Source organism: Leucoraja erinacea, chromosome 18 (genome assembly GCF_028641065.1).
Source record: "Leucoraja erinacea ecotype New England chromosome 18, Leri_hhj_1, whole genome shotgun sequence".
NCBI lineage: Eukaryota > Metazoa > Chordata > Chondrichthyes > Rajiformes > Rajidae > Leucoraja > Leucoraja erinaceus.
Genome location: NC_073394.1, coordinates 8,447,893 through 8,463,335, shown reverse-complemented (window position 1 = coordinate 8,463,335; position 15,443 = coordinate 8,447,893). Strand labels below are relative to the sequence as shown.

Here is a 15,443-nt window from a genome sequence, read left to right as displayed (position 1 = left end):
CAGACAATGGATTTGTTTCGAAAGGGAATACACATGGAAAAACTGTCAAAAACATTCAGCAAAAATCAGGTTTGTGAAATTAAGTATGTTTATGTTCCAGATTTATTATGGTGTTGCTCTGAACATTTTAGAATTTCTGACGGTATAATTTATACATTCAATTGAATGAAGAAACATCCTCTGCAGTTATAAGTATGCTAATGTAATGGTGGCCAGCAGCATCATTTAATAGTTTATTCTTCCTTCCTCTATTAGCAAGTTCAATAATCCAATCTAGTTCTTGTGACCTTGAGGATCACTTGTGTGTATAGAAGCAAAGAGGTCCTTCTGCAGTTGTACAGGGCCCTAGTGAGACCACACCTGGAATATTGTGTGCAGTTTTGGTCTCCAAATTTGAGGAAGGTCATTCTTGCTATTGAGGGAGTGCAACGTAGGTTCGCAAGGTTAATTCCCGGGATGGCGGGACTGTCATATGCTGAGAGAATTGAGCGGCTGGGCTTGTATACTCTGGAATTTAGAAGGATGAGAGGGCATCTTATTGAAACATATAAGATTATTAAGGGATTGACAGCTGCCAAGTAGTACGGATTTTCCGGATTTTGTACAGAAATGCGATTAGAATACGGATGTACGGTTATGTGTTGTTAAATACGGATTTTAAATACGCAGTTCAGTTCAGTCTGAAGAAGGGTCTCGACCAGAAACATCATCCATTCCTTCTCTCCAGGCTGCCTGTCCCGCTCCAGGTTTAAACCGAGCGCTGTCAGTTTAACGCATGGGAATTTAAACGAAGAGCTGTCGGCTACAGCGCTATGGGTTCTAAAAATAGTGCTACCCGCTGGAGCGCTATGGGCTTTAAACATAGCACTGTGGGCTTCACACATAGCGCAATTGCTGTTCAGGAAAATTCTCGTATAACAATGAGTCTTTGGAATTCTCTTTCTCAGTGGTAGTTGAGCCTTTGATTATTTTTCAGGCAGTGGTAGAATTTTGGATAAGCCTAGTGGTGAAAGGTTAACAGTGGGATTGCAGTTCCATTGGGATTGTCGCTGATACCTTAATTTTACAAACAGTGGGTGGGCTCAAGGGGGAGAGAGGGAGGGGTGCAGAGGATGGGGAGAGGGAGGAAGGGAATAAGAGAGAGAGAGAGACCATGAATGCACTGTCAAGTAACGTGCGTAGAAGACATGTCAATTAGTAGCAAAGTTATGCATTCTTGTACTCTTACATGGGTATGGCTGCACATAAAAAACATTTTTTTTCTGCAAAATGGCACTGTGTAAAAATACTGATTTCCTCAGCAAAATACTGATTTTCAGGTACTAGAATACTGAAATGCTCTGACAAAACTTGGCAGCTGGAGGCTGGAAGCATATTCCCAATGTTGGGGAAGTCCAGAACCTGGGGCCACAGTTTAAGAATAAGGGGTAGGCCATTTAGAACGGAGATGAGGAAAAACTTTCTCACCCAGAGAGTTGTAAATCTGTGGAATTTGTTGCCTCAGGCAGTGGAGGCTAATTCTCTGGATGCTTTCAAGAGAGAGTTAGATAGTACTCTTAAAGATAAATCGGGATATGGTGAGAAGGCAGGAACAGGGTACTGAATGTGGATGATCAGCCATGATCACAGTGAATGGCGGTGCTGACTCGAAAGGCCGAATGGCCCACTCCTGCACCTATTGTCTATTGCATCCTTTCTTTTGAGGCAATGGGGAGCTTTTCAAAATGCTTTTAAAGCTCGGAGCCAGAAATGTATTCAACTAGACAAGGAGTTGCTCATTTATCCACAAACCAATGCCGTGAGTTATGATATTTTATGACAGGATCCATGCTAGATTCCTTTCCAATTGAAAATATGTTTCTGATTATTTTGGTTAACACTTGCATATTTTGGCAGTTATTTAAATGCATAATGTTGAACGTTATAACATTGTGAAATCTACTATTTTTGTTAATTTGCAAAGCGTTAGGCTGGATCAGAAGGTTATGGGTTCAAGAATTACTATAGAATCTTAAGTGCATGATTAAGATTGACTCATCATTATAGTGTTGAAAGTGAAGACTCCATCTACGATGTTGATCTTTGAACACAAATTAACGTGGACCTGGTATGCTCTCTTTGGTGATCTTCCAAGCCTTCCAAAACACATTCTATTTACTGAACTATCCAATATTTTAGCTTTCATGACGAATAGCTTTACAGATTACCTGGTCATGATCTATTTTTTGTTGTGGAACTTGACTGTTTTTATCTACATTACTAATTAGTATAGTTCAAAAATGATTTTCAAAAAGGCTTTTATGAGGTGCAACATGTGGACATGATATTTGTGTAGTGTCCAACTCGCTGTTTTTTTGTGTCCATTCCTTTGCTTCTGTGCCATGATATTGTAGATAATGGGGATATTGGTAGATATTGTTTAAATATCAAGATTTGAATTAATTTATCAATCTATCTCAGAAATGTGTTCATGTTTACCTGCCCCATTATTTAACATGGAAATGATGCCAGGAAGATTTTACTAAATAAAGTGCTTTGTTGCTCAATATCAACAATTGAGTGCATAATTAAAAATATAAAGTTCCCCTTATTGGACTTCCTATTTTGACAGCTTGTTTGCTGAGGATTTGAGCAGGAGGGTAATGTTCCATGTGATTAATTAAGTAAGTCATTACATCCATTAAAATACTTTACACATTTTTGCCGGCATGAAAACAGTCATTTATTACTGCATGTTAATATTTAATTGGAGAGCTTGCGTGATGAACTATAAAGAAGATGGGACTTCAAATCTGTAGTTGCTTTGGGTTCTTGGCATAACTGAAGTTGGCAGTCTCCCTCGGATTGTAAAGGGGCTGTCCCACTTCGGCAACCTAATCCGCGAGTTAAGAAGAGTGTCTTCAGCCTTCAAGCTCGAGGGCACTCGCTTGGAAAACCTCAAGCTGGATTGACCGTCAGCGTTGAAACCGCGAGCGGGATCGACTGATCGTGTGCGCACACACACACATGCACAAATACATCGCAAAGGCAGGGGCCAGAGAAAGCGGGGGAGCGCTGTCTGAAATTCAGACCCGCGATGAAAGTAAAAGACGGCTGCACAGTGTACGGTAAGTCTTTTAGAGGGGGGAGGGGGGGAGAAAGAAGGAGGCAGAAGGAGTGGAGACACTTTTAAGAAGTGTAATAACGTTTAGTGGGCATTTTACCTAACGGTCGGTTTTCCTTGGTCCTGAAAACTCCAAAGAGCTAATCAAAATGCCCGGTCAGTGAAGGAGATTGCCTACGGCTGCCCTGGACTGCCTGTAACTAAATAGCGACCCCACTCCACTGCAGTACGAGTTAAAAAGAACCATGCCGACCAAATGTTACTCGCAGAACAATTTTCAACATGCTGAAAATGTTTCCGCGACCAAGCTGAGGCCGCGAGTATTCGGGAACTTCCCTCGAGCATAAAGGAGAGTTCCAGTGACCTCGTAGGACCTCCTAGGACTACGTGTCGACCATGCTGCGAGTTTCAGTCGAGGGCAAACTCGTTTAAACTCGCAGATTAGGTCGCCGCAGTGGAACAGCCCCTTAACCATGTTCTTTGTGGGTAATGAGAAAAAAGCATCTTTGTGCAGTGGATGCCAATTTTAAGTTGGAATTAAGTCGCATTGTTGCATCTGAGTTATGTATTAAAGAGTACCCCATAGCCATACTGCCAAAGGTTGCTGGCACCTTAAGCTCGTCAGTCATCAAAAAATATAAATTTATCAAGCAGTAATTATTATTTTTCGATTGTACAAAAATGTATTTAAATTAAGTTTTACTTGCAAAAGAACCAGAGGGGAAACAACATTTTCATTGATAAATTTTCCTGAAATTAAAAACAGCACTATTTTCTTAAGCATTGCAGCTATCATATAATATATTTTGATATTTTGTTTTCACAAGGAATTAACTTTACCTGGAAATTAATCAGTCACTTTAAAATTCCTTATATTTTAAATCAGAATTTGCAATCAATAGTGTGTTGCCCTTGATTGATTTTGGATAAAGATCATACATATCAAGAGGTATTAAACAAAGCATAGGATGTGCATTGAGCTGTTTGGATATCTCATTTTAAGACCATTATCAAGACTTTGGATTGCCTAGGAAAATGCTGTTTCACTCAAATTCGGATCACTATTTATTAATAGATAAGAACAAATCAAAATTGATGCATTATATAAGATATGTATCAATAGTATATTGAATATAAATTTGAATAAACACTTGTGTGGTATCACATTGTAATACATTTTTAAATATTTACCAAATTAATTGTTATTTGTTTATTTTAGAACGGCCCCCAACAACTCCATATGTAGCTCGTTTCTTGAATACCAGAATGATGAAAGAGACATTTAAAAACTACGTTGAGCTGCTTGTGAGTACAGCATTGGACCCTGACATGATTGAGGCATCAGAACAGAGTAATGGTAAATATTGATGTTCTATCTTTGACACTGATTTTAAGACATAGCATCAATACCTTCTTTGCCATTTTAGTTGTTGTCCTGGTCAACATATCTTGTGAGATGTATGTTGCTTTGAATAACTTGCTTTATTATTCATTAACTGCATGTCATCTTTATTATTCATTAACTGCTTTAAGGCCAGTATTAATTGCCCGTGGAAATAAATTTATTGCTTGGCTCGGAGAACAATTAAAAGCAATGACATATATTTTGTTTGAGATTGAACCTATACTGATGCTCTACTTAGCACCACCCTAATGGGTGCTGATTGGTTGTGGTGCCCTTGGTCCAAACATTTACAACTATGTACCCACCCTCACACCCCAACCCCTGGCTCTTTTAAAAAGGATCTGATTGGACCACGTGCTTCTGTGCTGTGAATCGGACACAAATTCCTACTCTCTACTGTGACCCCAGAATCGCCAATTGCTCAGTATGAGAGCTTTGCTGAACAGTTCAACCATATGTTGCGCAGGACTATACCTGGCTGCCAATGTGTGTGGGCCTTGCTGGGGTCTGGAAAACTGCCTGAATCTTCTGATCTCTTATCGCTATCCTTTGATCGAAGGCATCAGCAGCTGAATGGTCTGCTATGTGTAATGTTCACATTGTTGTGGGGGTGGATTTATTTATAAGCCTGACCAACTAAGAACAGTGTATATCCATCCCAGAAGATTATTAATTAACCAGAATCGGCTTCATTTAGTCCAATTCATTTTCATTTGGGAATACCCCAATTGCTTTGATCATATTTAAATTTCTGTCTCTGGATCATTAATGTAACGACATTACCATTATACGATTTTACGCTGGCATCTGGGTTTAATTAGACCATTCCTAGAGGAGCTGCCATATACTCTTACTATTAATTCTAATTTATTTAGTTATTATTATTTTGCACTACTGATTTTGTACAACAATCTTGCACCATTCTGTTGTTTTGCACATATTTATTGTTATTATCATTACTAGTGTACACTGTTTTACTCTGAGCTTCATGTGAACAAGGAATTCCATTGCCCTTGCTGTATTTGACACTAAACTAATCTGATCTGAAGATCTTTAAGAATAGAGAAATTGGTCTAAAGCAAGAAATTGGAACATTCTGACATGTATTCACATGACAATGTAATAGATTCTGCCACCGCCCTTACTGTGGATATATGAACTCCTTCCCTGAAAACCATTGGTCTAAATGGTCCAATACACATTTCTCATGAGTTGAGAATGCAGAAGTGATTTTAGAAATGTGGCAATGTCAAAAGAGTGCTATGTTGAATTCGTGGAGTGACATGTTTTAATGTAGCTGGAAGAAGTCCAAAGACGTACAGGTATGTAGGTTAATTGGCTTGGTAAATGTAAAAATTGTCCCTAGTGGGTGTAGGATAGTGGCAGGGATTGCTGGTCGGCACGGCCCCGGTGGGCCGAAGGGTCTATTTCTGCGCTGTATCTCGAAACTGAACTAAACTAAAGTGTTTCATATGAATTGAAGTTTGGGAATTAGATGTACATGAAGATTGGGAAATTAAATGTATATGAAGGTTGGGAAATTAGATATAGGATGAAGGATGTTAGGATGTCGAATAATAATATGTAGGATTAGTGATGAGGTGCAAATCTTTACACACACTAATTTTAATGATGAGCAAAAAATGGCACAATAGGCCATTTAAAAAAATGTTTAACAAAAAATAATTTATTCTCGGCGTACATTGGGCCTTTATTTAAATAACCTTTAAATAAAGTTTTTTTTTATTATTAGTTCTTAAGCTGTGACGGTTGCAGGAAGGTAGTGAAATCCATATTCTACAATACAACTACTTGCAAAGCCTCTGCCAAAACTGGATTACTTGCAAAACCTTTAGTCAAAGAAACTTGCAATCATTTAAGGAATTTGTATTCCTTGTCTAAAGTACAAATAAACCAGCTGTAATTTTTATAATTGAACAGCTTGGTTTTCACCATTATTGATTTCAACATTTTTTATAGAACCAAGTTACACATACCTAACTGCAGGAGTGTACAGGCTATGGATTGGAGATGAGAAGCAATCCACTATTTTTTACTTGCCGAACATTTGCCGATATTCCAATAAGCCAGTTCGGTATTCCGAAAAACGAAACGAATCATGGGATTTGGCAACGGTCATTCGAGAATTTAAAAAAAGCGAACGGGTTGCCTTGTAGTGGGGGAGAGCGGCGTGTAACAGTGAGAGAAAGAGGGGCAGATGTGAGTGGGAGACAGGGAGAGACGGTGAGAGATGGGGGAAGAGAGGTTTCACTTAGACAGAAAACCACTGGTAAAGCCATGGCTCGTTGCTTCTAGGAGAGTCTAGAAAATTCCCTCAATCGTGAGAATGCAGCTTCAGAACCCACTCGTCTCGACCGTGCTGGAGATTTCCGCGGAGGCAAGGAACAAATGACCTAAAGTTTGCGTTGAGTGAACTGAGTGTTCTTACCGTCCTTGTCGTACACTGGCATTTTGTGAGAGTGGATGGATCCCGAGATTGAGGAGTCAGTGCCCGACAGGTAAGCGGCCCGCGGTAGCTGGTGCCTCTCAGCTCACCACTGGAAGAACTGACACCTCTACTCCCTGGGCAGAGCGCTGCCTCCTCGATCCCACTGCTCGGTGGCAGCCAACTTGGATTCCAGAGCGTCGCCGATGCCTCATATCAGCTCCTGATCTCCCGCCGCCTGTCTGGATAATGTGACTGACGTTGGTTGAGCTGAAGCTGGGATCCAACCACTCTCACAAAACGCCGGTGTACGGCGAGGACGTTAAGAACACTCAGTTCGCTCAACGCAAACTTTAGGTCATTTGTTCCTTGCACCCGTGGAAATCCCCGCTCCCATCCATTCCAACCACGGCGCAAAGGTCTAATGTGTAGGAAGTCTGAAGGAGGGTCTTCTATCCAGAGGCCCGCGGACGAGAGTGTAGGCCCAGGTCTGTAGGCAGCGCGGAGGGGAGGCGCCGGCCCCAGCTCCAGCTCGACTCTGCTTGTCCTGCCGGCGGTACGGGCTGGCTGGAGTTGGTGCTTCATTTTTGCGCCATCTGCGGGCCTGAGCTCCCCTCCGGCTCCCGACGTCCCCGGCCGCCCCCGGACAGGACACTTGGGGACGGGGACGGCCCAGCGCGGCTGGATAGGGACAAAACACAGGCCTGCACCAATGCAGAGGCAAGGCCGCCACGAGTGTTTAGCCTGAGCGACCTGTGACCTGTGCATGCGCAGTCGGAATACCGAACTGGCTTACTAATAATAATTACTTGTAGAATGCCATTGTAAGACTTCAAAGTTGATAAAAGTTGACTTTAGAATTTTAATTACTTACAGATGAAATGTATTTGCCACATATGAGGAAAATTGATGGCATGTTGAATGAAAACAAGAAACGAATGATTTCTAAGTTCCCACTGCAGCCTGCACTCAAGGTGAGAACTTTCCCTAAAACTGCACATTACTCTTTTTGAAAATAATGTAACTCCACATTATGTTTTACAATTTTTATCTCCATCCACAGGCTTGACTATTACTTGAAGGAAGTAAGGTAGTTACTATTTCAATCATAACAAATTAGAGACAGTAGTGTAGTAGATGCTAGTCTTAAGGCTTTTGTGTAGAAATCCAATGAGAAAAATTGTTTTGAAACTTTTGATCAAAGATTTGTTTCTGTACATAACACTGAGATGATAAGCAGTTTTGATTGACAGACCATATGAAAACCTATAGAGGAAGTTTGTTAGTGTGCAAAGTACAAGGAAAATGTGTGTTAAATTTGAAATGAAGTTAATGACTGTTAATTAAAATAATGAAATTAATGATTTTGATATTTAAATGAACATATTAAACTACTGAAGCTGGAAATCGGAGACAAAACCAGAAAATGGTGCAAACACATGGCAGTCAGGGAGCATGTGAGGAAAAAGAGAAATAGTTAACAATTCAGGTCAAAGATCAGAGAACAAGTTTGTTTTTAATTTCAAGAGAAGGTGGATGGGGAGGAGAGGGATAGCTGTGACAAAGGGAATATTTCTAACTAAGTAAGGCCAGAGTTGCCAAGCTGATGCTGATGTTTATTGAGCCGTTTGGTTAATGGATTCATGAGGGAAGTTAGAGAGTGTGAGAGAAAACAAAGATAATTGTTAAAATGAGTTTAATATTACAGGGGTATAACACAAGTGGCCAGTTCTGATACAAACAAGAAAAAACAAGTTATCTAAAATTATTAAAATATGCCCAATTGAAAACTGAAATGTTATTCTTTAAGCTTACAGTGGCCCTTAATGGAAGAATGCAGGTGGCCACTAAGAGTTAGATCATAGTGGGATGGAGAAGTAGTGACAAGCAACTTGAAGCTCAGGGATGTTCCCATGGACTGAATGGGGGAGGTCGGCAAAATAGTCACCCAATGTGTGTTTAGATCCTCTAATGCTGTGAAGACCACACTGTTTTTGTTATCCATATCTTGGTTTATATTCTGAAATCCAGACCCAAACATTTGGCATTACTACATTTGTAGAACATTGAACAGTGCAGCACAGGAACAAGTCCTTTAGACCACATTGTCCGTGCCGAATGTGATACCGTTAAACTAATATCCTCTGTCTCCACGTCATCCATTCCCTGCATGTCCATTAACCTATCTAAAAGCCTCTTAAATGCCACATGATCAATTTTTTATTTGTTGATTGTCCTCCGACCTTCGTAATTCTCGTCATATGTAAAAATGGCAGTCTCCATAATCATGTCTTGTGTCTGTCACTTAAATTTCTAGAAATCTAGATCTGCATTAAACTCAAAAATACAGCATTTCTACCTTTAACTTGAAAATGTTTTGTAACTTAATCTCTCTTAATTTGACTCTTCCACCTCACCCAGCTTCACACTACTTCTTAGTTTCTTGTTTTCTTTAAATTGTATGGTGTTTAAGATCATGCTGTTGACATGAAAGAAAACAGTTACTTACATCCCTTAAGCTGTATGTTTCCTAATCATTTGGTGCCTTAGTCCAAATCCACCTTCAACCCTCGTGACTAATTATAGACCAAGATCAAGAAATCAAACCCACATTTTTTTTGAAGCATGTTTATTTGCCCTCATAACTTATTGTAAAAATAAATGCATATCTCCTATGGGGAAATAGAAATTTCTTAATTTCTTCTTGAAGATAGATTTGATGAAAGTTCATCAACTGGATTTAATTAATCCTGCCTTCACGTATGCATTATGAACCTTTGGGTATTTTTGGCATTATCTTCTTTTTAATTTCTGTAGCCCTTATGTTCTAGTCCTTAAAATTCTAAATGCCTGTGTTTTGTCTGTAGATTGCCCTGGAGAATTTTCCAGAGCTAGCAGTATGTGCCCCAGGAACTAAAGGCGGCAATTCCAATTTAACAAAAATTAAAATGAGTGGTAAAAATTACAACAAGAAAACGCTCCAGTCATTAAAACAGAATAGTAAGCGCCTGAAGGTAAGGTCTTCTGTAAACATTTTTAGTAATGTTTTCCCCCCCCATCATAATTAATGTTTATTATGTTCTGTTAACCTTTGAAAACTTGTCATAAATTTATAACACAAAGTTGTGTTCATAGTTCAGTTATAACAAATAGTATTTGGCTCAATTATTCAACTTAAGTAATCGTGAAACTGGGATTCAGTGGTGAGTAACTAGATATTGCAGTGCTGAAGACAAGGCAAAGAGAACATATGGCAAGGAATCATAAGCTACAATTTCAGATTGTGTTTTCAATTGCTTTTGTATAGATTCCTTGGTAATTTAAAAAGTGATAACTTTTTGCGTTTGAGGCAGCAGAGGTTATGTAACGGGGTGGGGGGGGGGGGCTGGAGGACAGCGCAGTCGAAAATGACGTGCTGCGCTGTTTGCCGGTCTGCTCCACACACGCAGGCTGCTGATGAACGTAGCCCCCAACGATGCATGTTGGCGTTAAACCGGCCGATCCCTGTATGGAGCCGTTTCAGGGCGACCCACTCTTTGCGGGGCAGGTCCGAGCCGGGTGGGGCTGTGGTGTTCGGTGCAACAGTGAATTGCGGAGGTCGTGAAGTCTGTTCCCAGCTGGTTCTCCATGATCCTAGTGTGTTGAAACCGGAGCCACAGAGGATCGCTGCATGACGGGAGACTGGGCAACGAGCTAACGGGTATTGAGGTCCCGGTTGCTGTGAGTCCTGGGCGAGGTGGTGCAAAGGATGTTTGGCGTCTGATGGGGTCTTGCACACAGCGTGTGAGTGAAGTACTCTCTGCGAAGCTTGGCGGGTGCGATACCGGCAGAAGATCTGCCGGAGTAGGGCATAGGCAGCCGGTGATGATCTGCATGGTGTCGTTGAGGATGGCGTCTAGTTTGCTAGTATGAGCGCTGCGGCACCATGCTGGGGCGGTGTACTCAGCGGCGCTGTGCAAGAGTGCTAGTGATAACTTATCATGTCATATATCTGTTACCATCTGATCAAATTGTATCATACAATATCATGACCATCGTTGAGTGATTTGTTTTTTAAGCAATATTTTTGTATTTTATCGTAGGAGTTTACTGTAGATCAAGAAAAATTGCAGTGCTGTACTTTATATCACACCCTTCATCACTATAAATATCACACGTACCTGATATGCAAAAAAGAGGTGAGTATTTTAAGTTATGCCACATTTAATGTTTCGTTAGACGTTATTAGACAGCAACGACGTAAAGCAGATCCCAAGATAATTCAGTAAATCATTTTAAGAGTTATTTTGGAGTATACTTGTACTGTAAATTGAAGTACAGTACCGTGATGTATATTGTGATGCATTCATAATTTTTTTTTTTTTCATTTCCAATCTACCTCTTTGTGTCCCTTCCTCTATTTTTCTTAATCTACTCATTCTCTGTATCTGTAACACATCTGCAATGTAGTGTTTATTTTCTTTTTTGCCCTTCCTGATCTACTCGTGTATGGTATGATTTACCCGGATAGCACACAAAACTGCATTTCAGTGCACAGGACAATAATACCCCAGTACCTACAGTGATATGGCTTATAGGTGCAGGAGTAGGCCATTTGGCCCTTCGAGCCAGCACCGCCATTCATTGTGATCATGGCTGATCATCCACAATCAGTGCCCTGTTCCTGCCTTCTCCCCATATCCCTTGACTCCGTTATCTTTAAGAGCTCTATCTAACTCTCTTGAAAGCATCCAGAGAGCATAAGTACTTAGCTTTCCTTGAATCTAGTCGGGAATGGTGAGGGTGGGGGAGAAAAGCGCACTGCCTAGAAGATGTCTAAATCACTGGGAGTAACTTTAGGAGTCTGAAGAAGGGTTTCGGCCCAAAACGTTGCCTATTTCATTTGCTCCATAGATGCTGCTGCACCCGCTGAGTTTCTCCAGCATTTTTTTGTGTACCTTCCACTTTAAGCAATTTATGTGCAGTAGTTGTTGCATGCCAGTATTATAACAAGATAGTTTTGTTGTCATTGGCAAGTGCATGATCCAGTCCTTTGGAGTAGAAGCAAGTTGGTTCATGAAATGTTCGTTCCAGATCTTTTAAACCATATGTACATAATCATATTTGCAAAGAAATTCTGTGATAGGCATTCTTGAAAATGTGTAACTCTGTTTTCAATCATTTTAACAGGCTTCATCCATTCTAAAACAGAATAAAGATCTAGGCCAAGTGGAAACAATCCAGCAGTGCATGGAAAATGAAAAATGGGTGGAGGATCTCTTTGAAAAGTTTGGCGACCATCTGACACAAGCACAGCAGAACTGTTTATAATGTACATATGAGATTTTTTCACCGGTTGCATCAATGGCACTAGTGATTCATGGGACATATTGAAATGAACTTTGGCATCCTTGTTGATGCTGGGACTAAGCTAATTATAGTGACACTCATGGGTTTTAATGGACCTTGTACTTTGGCCCATAGTTAAATGGTCATAGTGGCCAAGAACTCACATTTTGACATTGGGAGTAATTATTATGACTGTAACCACATTTTTTTTATAATGGCCAATGTTTTTGATTTATTTGTATTCCGTGAACTTGAGGTATCGAATAATGGTTATTTCCAAAAAAAAGTTAAACATTTTGTTTTAACTTTCGTGACCGATCAAAATGGCAAGGCATGCACTAAGTATATTATGATTTTCTTATTAATATAGTTTAAACACATTAGAAGACTTCTGTTCAAGAAATGCTTTAAAATTGATTACTTGACTCTTTCTGATCCTCGAGACAAAGCCAGAAGCAACCACACCTGTCTGATGTCTGTCAACCATATTTCTATACGTAATATAACAAAAGTTAGTGTGTTGTGACATTCTCTTAAGATAAATTTGCCATCAGAAAATAACACTTGCTTTGCAGACTCAAAATAGTAAGTTCAGGAAACTGGACGTGGAGTTGGTGCAATCCAATGACTGTCAATTCTGATAATGAAAATGTGATGAACACATCTATTTTCCCTATTTTGAAGAAAAAACTATTTTTCCTCTTTATCCATATTTCTTCAAAAAAATAAATTGTACATTTTATCACATCGATAGTTGTATTTTTCAGAGAAAATATTGTGGTTTGAATTATGTTCATGTATCTTTGTAATACACTTTGCATTGTTTCCGGTAAATTCTATTCACTTACATTGATCACACATTGTATACTTTATATACCGAGGTAAACTACAATTTTTGTTTTCCTGTTAATACGAGTTTGCTTCAGTGTTACCAGATATGCATATTGGACTAGTTTTGCCTTTTAAGTGTAGCTGTGTTACACATTTCGATTATTTTCTGATACGTGAAAATAAATTTCCTACTAAACATTTTGCCAAAAATATCCATTTTTATATTACACTGTGATAAAATATTTAACAATTCAGCGTATGTACAGGATATTTGTAAAAGTAATTTTAATTTCACTACTTTACTTTGGCTGTATCATTGATAATACTGCTACCTTGATGGATTATCTTTTCGGATTGTTATTTACCATTCTGTGAATCATTACATTTGAATCCACTAAATTAACTCTTAATTTTTTACAATTTTAAAATTCTTCTTCCCACATTCTTTATTGTTTTATTTGACTGCCATAAATTATGTTTAACTCTTTCAGGTAAAGTATTTGCAGGAACATTTATTCAATTTTGAGGGTACAATGCCCTCCATAATGTTTGGGAATCATTTATTTATTTGCCTCTATACTCCACAATTTGAGATCGATAATAGAAAAAAAATCACATGTGGTTAAAGTGCACATTGTCAGATTGCAATAAAGGCCATTTTAACACATTTTGGTTTCACCATGTAGAAATTACAGCAGTGTTTGTACATAGTCCTCCCTCCTTTCTCCTCTCCCCCCCCCCCCCCCCCCCCCCCCCCCCCCCCCCCCATTTCAGGGCACCACGTGATATTTTTTTTTTTCTATTATAAATCTCAAATTGTGGAGTACAGAGACAAATAAATAAATGATGAGTCTTTGTCCCAAACATTATGGAGGGCACTGCATGTCCTTGGTGAGAATGTAATATTCTTCCACTTGCAGAGATACAATTTCAGCAATAGGATTACTGTCTGAAGCAGGGTCTCGACACGAAACGTCACCCATTCCTTCTCGCCAGAGATGCTCCAGCATTTTGTGTCTACCTTGCAGTATTTAAAGTTATGTTGAATAACTAGCTTTAATCCCCAATAGAGACAAATGCTTGCACAGTGCAGCAATATGACCTTTTTCTCCATTACAATCTTTGTCTGAAAAAGATTACCTATATTCAGGAGTAGTGTTTGATTGCACCTCTGCAGAACATCAGACCACAGTCAATTACAACCACAAATTATATTAATGCCTTAAACTTTGTGCTGTTCCAAACCATTTTGTAGAAGATGTAATCAAATAAATTTTGACACCGAGCTAAGTATGTTAACAAAACACAGCCAGCTCAAAAAAATAGGTGCAGGAGTAGGCCATTTGAGCCAGCACTGCCATTCAATATGATCATGGCTGATCATCCAAAATCAGTACCCCATTCCTGCCTTTTTACCTATATCCCGGGATTCCTTTTGCCCTAAGAGCTAAATCTAACTCCCTCTTGAAAACATTCGGAGAATAGGCCTCCACTGCCTTCTGTGGCAGAGAATTCCACAGATTCACCTCTCTGGGTGAAAATGTTTTTCTTCATCTCAGTCCGAAATGGCTTGCCCCTTATTCTTAAACTGTGACTCCTGGTTCTGGATTCCCCCACATGGGGAACATTTTTCCTGCATCTAGCAGTTCTGCCAACCCAGATATTAACTTGGTGCACCTACGCTGCACTCCCTCAATAGCAAGAATGCCCTTCCTTAAATTAGGAGACCCCAAAACTGTGCACAATACCCCAGGTGTGGTCTCACCAGGGCTCTGTGCAACCGCAGTAGGACCTCCTTCCTCCTATAATCAAATCCTCTTTTTTTGCTTTCTATGGATGTACGGAAACTTAATTATTTTATGTAAAGCACTTTGGTTTCAACGCGAGTTGATTTAAACGTGCTAAATAAATAAAACTTACTATGAAGGCCAACATGCCGTTTGCTTTACAGCCTGCTGTACCTGCATGCTTACTTTCAGTGACTGGTGTACATGATCACCGACGTCTCGTTGCACCTCCCGTTTTCCTAATCTGACACCATTCAGATAATAATCTGCCCTCTTGTTCTTGCCACCAAAGTGGATAACCTTCCATTTATCCACATTGTACTGCATCGGCCCACCCACCCAACCTATCCAAGTCGCCTTGCAGCCTCATAACATGCTCCTCGCAGCTCACATTGCCATGCATCTTTGTGTCAACCACAAACTTGGAGATGTTACATTTAATTCAATTTAATTCCTTTGTTTTAAAGGTTAAGGCAACAGAGGTTTGGAGAAAGAATTTCAAGATGTCTAACTATTTAGGGATGAAGGAAACCAGGCATACAC

At 39.7% G+C, this 15,443-nt stretch overlaps 1 protein-coding gene across 1 annotated transcript in view; it reads left to right on the top strand.

The window, feature by feature from the left end:
- Positions 1–13,311, top strand: part of qser1 (glutamine and serine rich 1) — a 72,378-nt gene extending 59,067 nt beyond the window's left edge. Inside the window, exons 9-14 of the mRNA XM_055649233.1 lie at positions 4–69; positions 4,323–4,460; positions 7,831–7,928; positions 9,822–9,968; positions 11,037–11,132; positions 12,124–13,311. Coding sequence (XP_055505208.1) covers positions 4–69; positions 4,323–4,460; positions 7,831–7,928; positions 9,822–9,968; positions 11,037–11,132; positions 12,124–12,264 — 686 coding nt within the window. The 3' untranslated portion in view covers positions 12,265–13,311. The remainder of the gene's footprint in view (positions 1–3; positions 70–4,322; positions 4,461–7,830; positions 7,929–9,821; positions 9,969–11,036; positions 11,133–12,123) is intronic.
- Positions 13,312–15,443: the final 2,132 nt, after the last annotated feature.